The 14,847-nt window shown below is 36.5% G+C and overlaps 1 protein-coding gene across 4 annotated transcripts in view; it reads right to left on the minus strand.

Moving 5' to 3' along the window:
* Positions 1 to 14,847, minus strand: part of LOC140158242 (uncharacterized) — an 82,090-nt gene that overhangs the window by 7,869 nt on the left and 59,374 nt on the right. For all 4 annotated transcript variants that reach the window (XM_072181356.1, XM_072181357.1, XM_072181358.1 and 1 more), the window contains one exon: positions 6,570 to 7,631. In XM_072181356.1, coding sequence (XP_072037457.1) covers positions 6,570 to 7,631 — 1,062 coding nt within the window. The remainder of the gene's footprint in view (positions 1 to 6,569; positions 7,632 to 14,847) is intronic.

Here is a 14,847-nt window from a genome sequence, read left to right on the forward strand (position 1 = left end):
CAAATATACAGATAGATAGCCCTAAACGAAATGGGACATCTATTGCATTGATTTTTCTTGCACAACTTTTTTTTATTTATCTAATAATTAATTAGTTAATTCATGACCGAATGTATGAATTAATTACTTAATTAATTTTTTTTATTTATTTATTTATTTATTTATTTTTTTTTTTTTTTTTAATTTATTTTTTTATTTTTTATTTATTTTTTTATTTGCTTGTTTATTTAGACCTATTGAAGTAACTCAGCTCTTAAACATTTCAAGTACTCACTTGCAACGGCTCAAAGAATTAATCAATAAATCAATTCTTCAAGTTATCAATCAATCAAACAATAACAATATTAATAATTATATAAGAGTCAATTTCGATCAATAGACTTATCAAACCATCAAACAATGAAACAATGAACTGATCGACCAATCAAGTTGTCGATCAATTTTAATTTTATGACTTGTGATGACGTGAGACTAAATGACTGACAGATTGACTGATTGATATGTTGATGTATGGATTGATTGATTGATTGATTGATGATTGATTGTTGGAATAAAGTGTGAAGGTATAACATGTAAATGAATGAATGCAAGAGTGATTGAGAGGAGGGAGTTGATTGGTTGATTGATTTACTGACCACATAGTATTTCACACAATATTATTTTGTAAGATGGATGATTACTGAATCTGTCATTATGGTAAAATAGACAGTGGTGACGGTGGATGAATAAATTTTTCTGAAATAAATGCGAGCAATATATTATTATCAATGTGTATCAATGTGTTTTTCAGTATTAGACACATTAACATAATGCACTTTTGATAATACATTAAACAAAATTTTAAAAGTTATGCAAATCGGATAAAAGATTTAAAAACAACGGTTTTTTTAATTTTCAAACGCGTTTTTTACACATTTCATTTTTTCACCATATTTCGACCTGATATAAAATGTAGCTCCAAAAGTATACCCACCATAATAGGCCTTAAACTTTGCATATATTGTCTTTAGACTATTTTCTACTGCATGCACCTACAATCAAATTGATCTATCTGGGACATTTATAAAAATATTTGGTCAAATTTACAAAATTTAAATAATTTAAATAATATTGTTCATGATATAATTAATTGGGTTGTTTTGTCATCAGAATGAGATTAATTTTAAGTGAGTGAGTGATGAAGTGAGTATAAATGTTAGTGATTAAATAACAAATAAATAAATAAATAAATAAATAAATAAATAAATAAATAAATAAATAAATAAATAAATAAATAATAAATAAATAATAGTATGGTTATTGTAATATTTTTTTTCCAATAGAGCCGTAACATTCTGTTTCAAAATATTTATTTAAATTTATTTGATTATTTTCTAACTTAAATATTTTCTTTAGAGCAAAGACAAATATTTTCCCTTTTCTCTAGTAGAGCTTTCTCCAATTTGAGCCCTAAATAAAACTCTGTTGGCCCATTCCATGTCAACTCAGGGATGTGCACCGCAGCACCTCTTCAATTTTTTCTTTTTTCTGTGTGGTGGTAGATATTGATGAGAAAGTAAAATCCTGAAAATTTGAGCTTCATACTCCATTTCGTTTTCCCGTGGCATCAATTTGAAATTTAGGGGTCAGCGTAAAAAATGTGTCGCAACGCGAAAGACGATGTTTGGAGGTCCATAAATGTATAAAGGGAACCCTTTAAAACTTTGAAAAGTATGTATCCTGGGGTACTTTTTGGTGTAGAATTCAAATCTGCTATCAAAAACTTGTAACTCCTTTACTTTAAAAGATATAGGGCCCTCAAAATGCAACTTCGTCCAACCAGGACCAACTTTGGGGGGGTCAGAACTCCAAAAGTAAAAATAATTTTATTGTCCATTTTTTGGCCAGTCAGAGCCCTTTGGTAGGACATGACTCTTATCCAATATTGAGCATATTAGAATACATTTAGCTGAGATATTACCCATGCAAAACTACTTTTTTTACATTTTGACTCCCCTGAAAACCAATGTCAGATACAATTTGAATTCCCCACCATCAACCCAGATATGTTGAAAGTTATATTCTTGGACAACATTTATGAGAGATATCCAAACTTTTGGTCTCTTGGCTTCAACACATTAGTTAAATTTCAAATTTGCCACTCCATAGAGTTGTACATCAAATCATTACTTTCAAAATCAAAATGTACCACCACACAGAAAAAGAAAAAATTGAAGAGGTGCTGCGGTGCACATCCCTGAGTTGATATGGAATGGGCCTGTTCTTTTTATTATTGATTTAATTTCACGATTTATTCCATTGAGCAATATCAAGGATTAAAATCACACGCCTCACAGCAGATAGTTTCTTGGCTTAGTGGTCATACGCTGTGCCTTTCAACCGAGATGTACCGAGACCGATTCCCGCCTCTGCCTACTATTTTGTTCAAGACTGGAAAGAATGAAGCTTATTTGACTTTACAACACTAAATTATTCATGACTTACCCTACGTGGTGGTGTAAAGTCACAGAGAACCAGATGATGGTGGATGCGATATCGCTATTTTTGACGTCGCCATTGGATTAACACATAATCATGTAATCTTCACAAACAATTCTAAATTTGTTATGTGGTGTCAAAGCAAAATTATCTTACTCTAAAACCGTTGGGGTTCTGCAAAGTACCCCACTGCAAGTATGTTAATTGTCCATTTATAATCGCTAACCGTGTATTGTGAATGGGGCTGTCAGCCCTGTATCTTCGCCAGCCTCGTACGTCCGTGTTGCGTGTCCTATGCCGCCTGCAGAGAACCTATTCTTGAGAGGGCACTCTATTCACGTGGTTTCTTTTCCAACGCTAAAAGATCACGAATTTTGGTGGTTTGCAAATGAAAAGTGTCCGCACTATCGATTGATTACGTAACTGTTATGAATAATTTATTAGGTTTTTCAATGCAATCGCCTCGACCCATTAATACATATTATCTGTATTATCAAAGTACTTGGAATAGCAATCCGATGAGTTCACTGAACTACGCCCTAATACTGACGGAGTTTTAATGGCGTTAATCCTCTCCATACACAGATGAACAAATACAATAGATGAAGGTCAACACGTATGACCTCCTATGTGACATGTTATATGTGATGTACAAAAACCTGAATATCATAAAGATCAGTATTCGTTTGTGCATATGAACTGCACGTTTACGTTGCTAAATATTGCTCATTATATATTATGACAAATATTGGTATTATGACAATACGATATATACATTGTATATAAAACGACTAATAGATCCTGCTATCATGGCGTCAGGTCAATGTTCATCATATCCCGTATGTTTCTTGAAATTCACTCATATTTGAGACAAATTTCTGTGCCCATTTTATAGGTGCACAAGTAGAGCCGTGTTGTTTTTAATTTTCATTTCTTTTTAATGAAAGAATTAAGGTTTACCACTGCACGGGGGCCAAAAGGGTGATACTAATTTTAATGCTATATTTTCAAAACAAATACGTGTTCCCGGTTGGCTCTATAGCGATTTCACAGAAAAGGTATTTCTAGTACAATGCAGCGTCGGACTCTAGCTGAGAGCGTAGCCTAAGTCATTATAGACTCCAATAATGGCTCTCCATACACAAATGAACAAACACAAAGGAGGGTAGTCTCCTCCGTGGCCAGCTTGATTTCGATGGAGCGAAACCATATTGGCTGCGGAGGAGACGGGTAATTTTGCCATGCAAATGAGCTGAGTGTCGTAGCCCTGGTAAAGTGTTACCGGTAAACATGAATATGAATTTATAACACAATGGCTAATTTAAATAAGAATGCGGCCTCATGCTAATTAGGGAGTGCCTCTTCCTATCAATTATTCCATGGCAGCAGGTACATTTATATATGTCTAGGAATTCAAAATGGCCGATAGTGAATTCAAATTGGCCGTCCCCTCGCTTCGTCATAAAAGAGCAAAAATGATAAATAGTAACACAATTTTTATTTATCTCGCGGTACATAAAAATAAAAAATCCTTTAAAAAGGAAATGGGCATACCAAAGAAAACTGTCAATGATGTAGGGTAATGTCAATGTGATATAAGTATTGGGAATAATAGTATTATGAATGATTGAACAGGGACACAAATAAAAAAAAAAAAAGCACTTGAGGGTTGTGGTATGAGCGTTTGGACAGTATTCTAGGTGGGACATGAGAGCACATGAGGCGGATTACATTCCGAATACTATAAGAATGTCGTTCTGATATCTAATAATATTGATGTTTTGAAATTCGCGATATAATTTGGCCTACATTGTGTAGCAAATGATTAGAAATTGATATTACAGGTCTCGAATATGTGTTTTAAATCTAAATGATGTATTTAAAGTATATAGCTGGGACAAAAAGCCAAGGGCAATTGAAAATATTGACCTTTGTATTGAGGATACTGTTTTGCCTCCAAAACAACCAAAAGAAATAGGTCTTTCTGGAAAAGAAATGTGTATCATTAAGGGATGGGGTATGAACGTTTGGATTTTATTGTGGGACATTAGAGCACATCAGACATATCGAATTGCATTCTGAATACGAAGAATGTCCTTCTGATATCAAATAATATTGATTTTTTGAAATTCGGAATGTAATACACATTTTATGGCAAGTGATTAAAAATTGATATTTTTGATATTTAACAGTACTCGAAGTAAACTTTAAAAATCTGATGATTTATACTTTAAGTGTATGTAGGTGGGATGAAAAGCCGACGATCAATTGAAAATTTTGACCTTTCGTATTGAAGATATGGATATTTTCCCAAAACACCACAAAAAAAAGATCTTTTGGACAAAAAACAATGCTTTGTAACCCACCACTTGAACAAGATTTAGCAAGTGTGCCAACTATATATTATTTGCTGATTGTAGTTCCTGCAAGCTTGAGAAGGTATATAGGGAGGAAATATCCACTGTTGATGAAAATGCTATACCAGGTTCGTTGATCAATGATCAAAAAAGGCCTCCAGATCAAGTGTATACAGTATTAACGTCAAAAGAGAAACCCAACGACCCGGGAAAACATTTCTTTGGGCAGTTATCTTATAATAGCAGTCTTGTTTGCAACTTTGGATGAGTTCAGTAACTTTGAAGTAAACTAGATCAAGACATTTGCAAAGTTAGCAAAGTTACAAAGACAAGTAAATCATCACTGTGTGGCTGAGCAGATAATCCCAATCCCCCCTCCCGGGACTGCTCTAATTAGGCAGAACAACTCGATATACATTGCAGTTTGCATCTCCGGAGGGTACATCATACATTTTTGGTGGGTATGCTCACCTGGAATTTTGAAGTGGTGGGTCTTTGGCAGCTGACGGCGCGCGAATGGCATACCGGTAAAAGGGGGTCTTTTGGAGCTGCAAACAAGTGAATGGAAGTCTTTTGGAGCTAACAGTCAAAATCAAGGGTCAATTTTGGCTTTTTAGCTGCAAATCGCCTGGAAAAAAATGTGATGAATGAGCAATTTAGGGGTCTTTTAGAGATGAAATTATCAAAAACAAGGGTCTTTCAGCGCTCTGTTTTGGGGGGGTCTTTGGGAGCTGCGTGGTCCAAACACAGGAGTCACTCCGGGGGAGCATACCCGTATGGTCATTTGTGTTGATTGCCTCCCGGTTATGTATCTTCTTTTTCAACTCAAACAAAAGGGGAGATACGATCAAATTTATGACATTTGTATACATGCAGATAAATAGTGCACATTAATGCGGACTGGGAAAATGACGTACTGGGAAAAGAGAAATGGAAATACAATATCAATTGCTATTTTTAGTAGATTTAAGTCATTTTAATAACAAAATGCCTTTTAAAAAAGGCATTTTGGAGGACATTTTGAAAGAACATTGCTTTTCATTTACAAAAGTAGGCTTGAGCTAATATTAATATTACACCATATTTACAAATAAAATAACATAATCTAACAAAAATTTAAACACCTTTATATTTGATTTTGCCAGCCATTTTGACGTTGAACCCATGGTCGACATTTATTTAGACAACCTGATTTCAATTTCCAAAAATAGTCGTCTCCAAAAATCCCTAGCGGGGTTCAGTTTTGAGCCCAGGGCTAAAATGATATACATAATTTACAAATAAAACGGGCTTAAAAACAAATAACAACCCAGAGGTAGAATAAGTTTTAAACAAATAATAGAGGTTCATTAAAAAGGCTGATGTTGAAATTGACAAACATGAATACCGTAAAACCTCGTCTACAAGCATACAGTGCTTCTGATGAAAGCTAAATTAATCCAGGCGCCATCATGGAGTTTGAGCAAATAAATTACAGATCCAAGAATATACAAACTAGTATTATTGTAAGACCAATCTATTGTATTGGCATATTTATGCATGTATCGTATTAAATCAGCTTCCATCCAAAACACTATATGCTTGTAGACGAGGATTTACGGTATTCCAAGCAAAATAAATCTAACACATCAGAGATAAGATATTGCTATATTCTTGAATATATAATTGTCACATACACATGTCTCTCTTTACTTCCTGTTTACCGGGTTTCCACATGAGATTTATTTTACTAACCTGGTCAGCGTTGGAGACGTCGGGGCAGTTGTCACACACGTCGCCAACCCCGTCGCCGTCTCCGTCATCGGCCTGATCAGCGTTGGAGTCGTCGGGGCAGTTGTCACACACATCTCCAATCATGTCGACGTCTCCATCGGCCTGATCTGCGTTATCGTCGTCAATGCAGTTGTCACACACGTCGCCAACCCCGTCGCCGTCTCCGTCATCGGCCTGATCAGCGTTGGAGTCGTCGGGGCAGTTGTCACACACATCTCCAATCATGTCACCGTCTGCATCTGCCTGGTCAGCGTTAACGTCGTCGACGCAGTTATCACACACGTCTCCAATCCCATCACCAACCACGGCTCCCATCTCAACTTCTCCATCGGCCTGATCAGCGTTATCGACGCCAATGCAGTTGTCACACACGTCTCCAATCTCGTCACCGTCTGCATCTACCTGATCAGCGTTAATGTCGTCGACGCAGTTGTCACACACGTCTCCAGTCCCGTCGCCGTCTGCATCGGCCTGATCAGCGTTAACGTCGTCGGGGCAGTTGTCACACACGGTTCCAATCTCGTCGACGTCTGTATCGGCCTGATCAGCGTTACCGTCGTCGGGGCAGTTGTCACACACGTCTCCAATCTCGTCGACGTCTGTATCGGCCTGGTCAGGGTTGGCGACAGCGGGGCAGTTGTCACACACGTCTCCAATCTCGTCGTCGTCTGCATCTACCTGATCAGCGTTAACGTCGCCGGGGCAGTTGTCACACACGTCTCCAATCTCGTCGCCGTCTGCATCGGCCTGATCAGCGTTAACGTCGCCGGGGCAGTTGTCACACTCGTCTCCAATCTCGTCGTCGTCTGTATCGGCCTGGTCAGGGTTGGCGACAGCGGGGCAGTTGTCACACACGTCTCCAATCTCGTCGTCGTCTGCATCTACCTGATCAGCGTTTACGTCGTCGGGACAGTTGTCACACACGTCTCCAATCTCGTCGACGTCTGCATCGACCTGATCAGTATTACCGTCGCCGGGGCAGTTGTCACACACGTCTCCAATCCCATCAGCATCTGCGTCAACCTGTAATTATTTTATTTCATTCATGTCATTCGGACAAATTCATATTGACCTTTGACCCCAAATGGGTCATGTCAAATTTAAAGCCTGGGATTCCGAAATTGAGCTTATTTGTCTCATTTTCCAAGCAATATGCGTCAGAGATATAGGTTAATCAGACTAGCCATCAATCTTTGCCTTATCAATAGAGGTGAGAATCCTGTTGTGAATGTCAACCACAAATCCCCAAGCACCCCCTGGAGGCACTAATATTTAGCACATTTTTATGATAAATCAAATGTTCTGCACAGTTAAATCAAAGTATTCTGGTGCTTAATTTGCAAATGTTCTTGTGTACAAATCCAAATGTATTTCGGTATAAAGATCTTAAACATACCTCAATGAGGTTACTCAAATTGACTGATCAAAACAGGCAATATCAAGTTCACATATAAAAAGTAGAAAACAGTCAAACTGCCTTCCTTGACACTCATCGTTAGCAGGATGGTTCAATTAAACTCTTAGTCTACCGGAAATACACATACAGATCAATACCTTCACTTCCAATCTCATCACCCACTCCAGCACAAACTCAGTATCATTCGTACGTTAATGGACAGAAAGGACAAAGTTATTACGGAAGAGGCAGACAAGCTTGTTGAAGAGCACAAAATCAAAGAAGCCCTGAAATTATGTGGTTACCCTGAATGGGCATTTTAAGCTGTTAACAAAAAGACTGCAAAGAAAAAAGACCAGTCGGAGACAACCACCAGAGGCATCCCAGCAAACACAAAACGTTTTCGACATCATTCTCAAAAGGTTATAAAAGGTTGTCAGAAAACGTTTAAATGTCGGGTTTATATATAAAGGGTACATTAATGGTATAAAACGTTTTCATAACATTAAATAACATTTGGTGGTACAGACTTGACATTTAATATGGAATATTTTTCGCAAAATTGCAAGACTGGCTTGGACGTAGTCTGCATAGACCGCGCGGGCTAAATATTAATTGGGGTGTGTCGGGAAATGGTGTAAAATAATTGTTTGATAGAAATTGTGCTTTCCATATGTTTACATAGTGGTGCTCATAATGTAGCGAATTTGCCTAAAATGCCGGATTTAGGGAGGCGGAATTTGAGCTTTGTGGGGGACACAATTTCAGACTTTATGCAACATGGTTCTGTTATTATCAAATTTATAGGGGTTTGAGGTGATATTTCTTAAACTTCGTCAGCAATTGGCATTCATCACAGCTGAAATACACTTACAATGTACCAAGTTTTTGAACAGGGGAGGAGCTTAAAATGGGGCTCATAGAAACTGTACGTACTCAGAAAGTTTGAATGGCCCCTGAGGCCAAATGTTATAAACTTACGGTACAAAAACACATGTGTGGATTGCTGGTTATCCAATGAACTCAGACTATTTCTTTGTGTACAGTAGGTTTATAACATTTGGCCCCAGGGACCATTCAAACTATCTGAGTGCGCACCACCTTTAAGAGCCATATTTTTAAAGCTCCTCCCACTTTCAAAACTGGTAGATCACAGGTGCATTACAGTTCTGACGAACACTTATTGGTATTTAGGTTCAGTAAAATCGGCTCAAACAACAATGAATTTGATATTATCAGAATAATGTTGCTCAAATTCAAAAATTTTACCCCACAAAAATAAAAATCAGTCTCCTTAAATCCGCCATTTTAGGCTAATTCAATAATTATAAGCACCATAATGTAAACAAATGGAAAGCACATTTTCTGCCAAACAATATTTTACACCATCTCCCGACACATCCCAGTTAATATTTAGCACGTGCCCTTTATGCAGACCTCTACCAGACCAGTCTTGAAATTTTGCGAAGAAGTATTCCATATTAAATGTCAAGTCTGTAATTTACTGCAAAGCCAACACAAATGTTTTACAGAAAATATTTAAATGTCGGGTTATATAAAGGGTATAAAAACGTTTTAATAACATTCCAAAAACATTTGTGAAAACTTGGTACAAATCATTCTAAACAGAATGTTATTTTGGGGTTGAAAAAATATATTGCAAAAAATGTTTGCCCAAAATATTTACAATAACGTTTTAAAATATTTTCACGACCTTTATATAACCCGACATTTAAATGTTATTAAAACGTTTTGTAAAAACATTTTAAGAACATTTCTGTGTTTGCTGGGTGCAAATATTTTAACATAATGTTATTTAAGTGTTGACAAAATATTTGGCCAAAAATGTTTGCAAAAATAGTTTACAATGACATTTCGAAAACATTTTTAAAATATTGTTGTAGTGTGTTTTCATACAAAAGTAATCTGACATTTTCATGTTATTAAAATGTTTTTACCTAAACCAAAACCCAAAATATAACTCATTTAAAATGTTTTAAAAACGGTTTTGTGTTTGCTGGGATGGTTATCCTCCTCACAAAGAGGGACTTTCCCAGCGAGCAAGACGCGTGCGCGTGTTTAAGAAACATGGTATCCAGCCAACATTCAAGCCACGTCAGACCTTTATGAACATACTGGTACACCCTAAAAGACATGCGCGACATAATACAAACATCGGAGTGTGTCTATGAGATTCCTTGCCTTAAGGTGGTCCTACACCCCTGGAGAAATTTGTAATTTTTTTTAGCATTTTTCTTAAATATAATAACACACTGGTAACAAAAGTTATGTATATTATAGGGGCAAGGAATCCAGTTACTACACTGAATTTCAGTGACTCAAGACAAGCGGTACATAATTTATGATCAGAAAGAGGTACCGCGAGAATGTACCTCATTCATTTCTTAACAAATATAATGCACCACTTGTCTTGAATCACTGAAATTTCAGAGAAGTAATAGGATTCCTTGCTATCCAGTGTGTAGTTATCTTTTGAGAAAAATGCAAAATTATCACAAAATTTATCAGGGTGTAGTACTACTATAATTGTGAAAAAATCTTACATAGGGAAATCGCGTGGGTATTCGGAACACGCCTTAACGAACATAAGACTGATGGATGACAAAGCCTCTAATAAGGCTTTCACAAGATCTCAGAAAAAAGGCCTCTGTCGTAGGAGAGGTAAACAAATCAGCCATAACAGACCATGTAGCGGAAGAAAACCAGGTAACTGATTAGGAAGACGCAAAAATCAGAATCAGAGACAATGAACAAAACAGAAAACGAAGACATAAGGAAGCCATCTTGATCCGGCAAAAGGGGCCAACACTTTCAACCGAGACGAGGGCAACCACTTCCTACCCCACATTTCTGACCAATTACTCCACTCCAAAACGCCATCAACGTCAAGTTCCAACAGGAAACAGACGAAGAGTTTGAGAGTTGATCAGTCAATTTAAGAAAGTACTACGGTGTAGTACGAAATGTCATTGAGGTATGTTTAAGATCTTTATACCGAAATACATTTGGATATGTACACAAAAACATTTGCAAAATTATGCTGGCCAGAGGCATCAATAAGTGAGCAATTAGCGGTTTTGGCCCAAAACTTTTTAGACAGAGTTATCAGGCTATACGTTTCTTTTCTAGCCGTTACTATGGCTAGGTCTTGAAATCTAACTGATTCTTTCTTCTTCCTTTCTTAGTCCAGACCTTTTTATTTCAGCAGTTTCTCTCTTCTTCTTCTGTCAATGTTTGCTATAATTTGCTCGAGCTCCTTCATTATTTGACCGATTATGACCAAACTTTGGCAAAAGCTCCTCTACCCCAGCCTTTACATTAATTGACATGACCCAGTTGGGGGTCTAACGTCACGCATGAGTAATTTTGGTTAATTAATGTGATTTTTACCAAATGAGCTTCTTCTCCTATAAATTAAATGGTACAGTAATGAGATTTGGACATTTACCTTGGCATTATCCATGATTTATGTGGTAAACACATATTTTGGGTCAAAGCTCATTAAGTACAGAAATGCGACTGACACATATGCATTGACATTAGCTGGTGTCTATGGGGTAAACACAGATTCGAGTTCAAGGTCATACAGGGTTGATTAGGCCAAAAAAAAGGTTTGTCTCAAAGCTCACGAGTGGTTTGAAAACAAATGCGAAATGCGATTTTTTTTTATTCCCGACTTTTTTATGGTATTTTGAGAAAAAGTCTGATTTTCGCCCAACTTTTCTGGAAAAAACTATAAAAAAAAAAATTTGAAATAAAAAAAATTTCCGCATTTCTTTTTTGTCAAATCGTGTGCTTTTACAAATGCGCGCGCGAACTTTGAGACAAACCTTTTTTTTGTTTTGGCCTTACTGAAAATCACTTTAAAATTCACAATTTGTTGCATTATTAAGCGCTGTGATCATTATAATAATGCCAAAAGGGCTCTAGCATTATATGCATGATTGTAATCAGACTTGGCTTAAGGATAGAGGAGGGGTCTGTTTGGGGGTCAAAAGGGTTAAAAGTTTTTTTCCAATTTAAATGAAAATTAGTATATGTGATGTTGATATGATTCAAAATATGATGAAGGTCATTTCAAAGTCATCAGAGGTCAACCAAATAGATTTGAAATAATGTGTTCAGCATGTAATCATCAAAACCATCCCAGGTTCAACATATAGTTTGATCAGCTCCTAACCGCCGGGCCTTATAACATCGCGGATTGATATCAATATATTTTATTTCGAGAATTGTTTTGTGACATCTCACCAGAAACATCATTAATTCAAGTCTTCTACTTTGTCTACTTTTTTAACACGCAGGTTATAAAGCAGACATATCAACTATATATCACTCTTAACGTGGGTCTACTTTTTGGCGTAATGGTAAAAACCACACAATTCCCGTCGATTACGAGCTGATCAAACTACAGGATCAACCTAATCTAGCTAGCTATAGATCTGAACCTAGCCGTAGCCGTTAAGGAGAAAGGACCCATAAATGACCTTTGAACCCTATTAGGAGTTTAACTTTTGTGCATCAGCTAAAGTCAATGACTATGCAAGTCACCATTCTGTAATGGTTGTGCAAGAGTTAGCATTTTGAGGTATATTGTGAAATGTGAATGCCCGGAAGTGACCTCTAAATGACCTTTGACCCCAAATTAGATAATAGCCTAAGTGTGTCAGCTAAGGTAACTGCATTATGTGCTAATCACAACTCTGTACTACTTAATTTGTGTGATAAGTAGCATTTTAAAGGTATTTAATAAATAACCGAAAATGATCCCTTCAATGACCTTTCACCCCAAATCTGACTTTAACTGTTGTTTACCAGCTAAGGTCAATGCACGTGTGCAAATCCCAGCTCTGTACTTCTTAATTTGTGCGAGAAGTAGCATTTTGAAGGTATTTCGTAAATGGCCGGAAGTGCCCCTAAATTACATTTGATCCCAAATCGGAGATTAACTTTTGTGTACCAGCGGAGGTCAATGCATGTGTGCAAGTCCCCACTCTGAATCATAAAATTTGTGGAAGAAGTAGCATTTTAATCTTGCGTCACCTTTGACATGGAACTGGTCACATATGTTACATCTTGGACAGTGGTGCTTGTATCACCGCCAAATACGATGCCAAAAATATTGGTTCCACTAATGTAGGAAAACTAGATACTAACTCAAAAATCACCCAATAGCACCCTGTACTATTATGTGCATATAGGATTGTAATCAAACTTGGCTTATTCAGGGAGGAGGTATGTTTTGGGGTCAAATGGGGTAGAATTCTTAAGTTAATTTTAATGATAATTAGTATAATCCTGGTCCAAATAAATTTGGTCAAATTATTTGATTAGTTTTAGTTGTTATTAAACTTAGTGCCAACATTTTTCACGTTGTTGACAATTTTGTCCATCGTAATTTTAAGGTCATCAGAGGTCATTCCAAGGTCACTGCTGGACTTCGTGGCCTTATAAGGCTGCACCATATCTAGTTTTGTTTTGTTTTGTTTTTGTTTAAAATATTTTTATAGTAGAAGTGTTTATAATACTTCCAATCGAATGTTAAGAAAAAGTTAGTGTACTTTGGTGCATCAAGCAAATAAAATAGGTGGTTATTTCAAGAGTTACATTTAAAAGACATTATAACACTGTGTACTTTCATTCTGGACAAAATTAAGTCCACTTTTCTACGGTGTGTTTATTTTTAATTATCCATGCATGCAAAATGAGCCCATTTCCGCCTTAAGGTTAGGCTATATGATTAGGGCTAGGATATGGGGTAGGGTAGGATAGAAATAAAATTAGGATAAGGTTTATACATGTTAGGGGTAGGTTACGGTTGGGATTAGATTGTGTGGATGGTAACCAGTTAATTAGAATAAGTCACCTGATGATGTTAGCTGGCTTTGGTCGGAAGTAACATGGTTTCAAAAAAACACTTTAGAACTGCAATGTAAATCCCTAAGCTGTAAGACTTTTCAAACATGTTAGGCGTTTAGCCTATAATGAAAGACAGAGATAAAAAGATTTTATCTCGTCAAACGTCATCTGTCAATCAAACTCGAGCACGGTTTGTTTACAAGTGTCGTGATGATGACTTGCTGAACGCGGCGGTATAACCGGACGCCTTATTGTTAATTTTGCACCTTCAAACATCTCAAAAGTTAGGTCGTTATAGTAGGAAACTTTCTTTCGCGAAGGCACCATGTCAACAATGCCTAGAAAAGTTGCTTTTTGTCTTGTAAAAGTACGTAATTTTTGCTATTTCTGCTATTCCTTTTCTCCGACCGGCACCAGATAAATCGGCCTTCCTTTTACGCGCTATTAACCCGTGTAAACCAATCAAGGATCGTAATTGACAGTGACATCAGACGATAAAATCTTTTTATTTTTGTCTTTCATTATAATTTCATTACTATCTACATGTACCTTAAAGCGTTTCATATTTTGAAACCTGATCCAAAATGAAATCAACAGCTGATGAACAACACTACAACAGGTAGCCCGGAAAAACTTTGCTTTCTGCAATTGGGAGCTTTCCAGCTTTAATTCTTTGTGTTGTGCGAATATGTAATTTTTAACTTTCCAAAGAACATTTGAGCTAAGAATGACAATGATCGAGTGCTTACAGCTTTACGTGTGATTTTGATATCATGATTTTAAAAGTTTTAAAAGATTTAAACTTTGCATTACCATTTCTTGGAATATTCCAAAATTATTTAAATTTATTTTAGCCAGCTAGAATTCTTTATTCAATATTTCTTTATGCAATAATGATATCAACAATAACGAAAAAAGATATTTACAAGTACCGAACATCTTATCTTATCTTATCTTATGCAA

Source organism: Amphiura filiformis, chromosome 8 (assembly GCF_039555335.1).
Source record: "Amphiura filiformis chromosome 8, Afil_fr2py, whole genome shotgun sequence".
Taxonomy (NCBI): Eukaryota; Metazoa; Echinodermata; class Ophiuroidea; order Amphilepidida; family Amphiuridae; genus Amphiura; species Amphiura filiformis.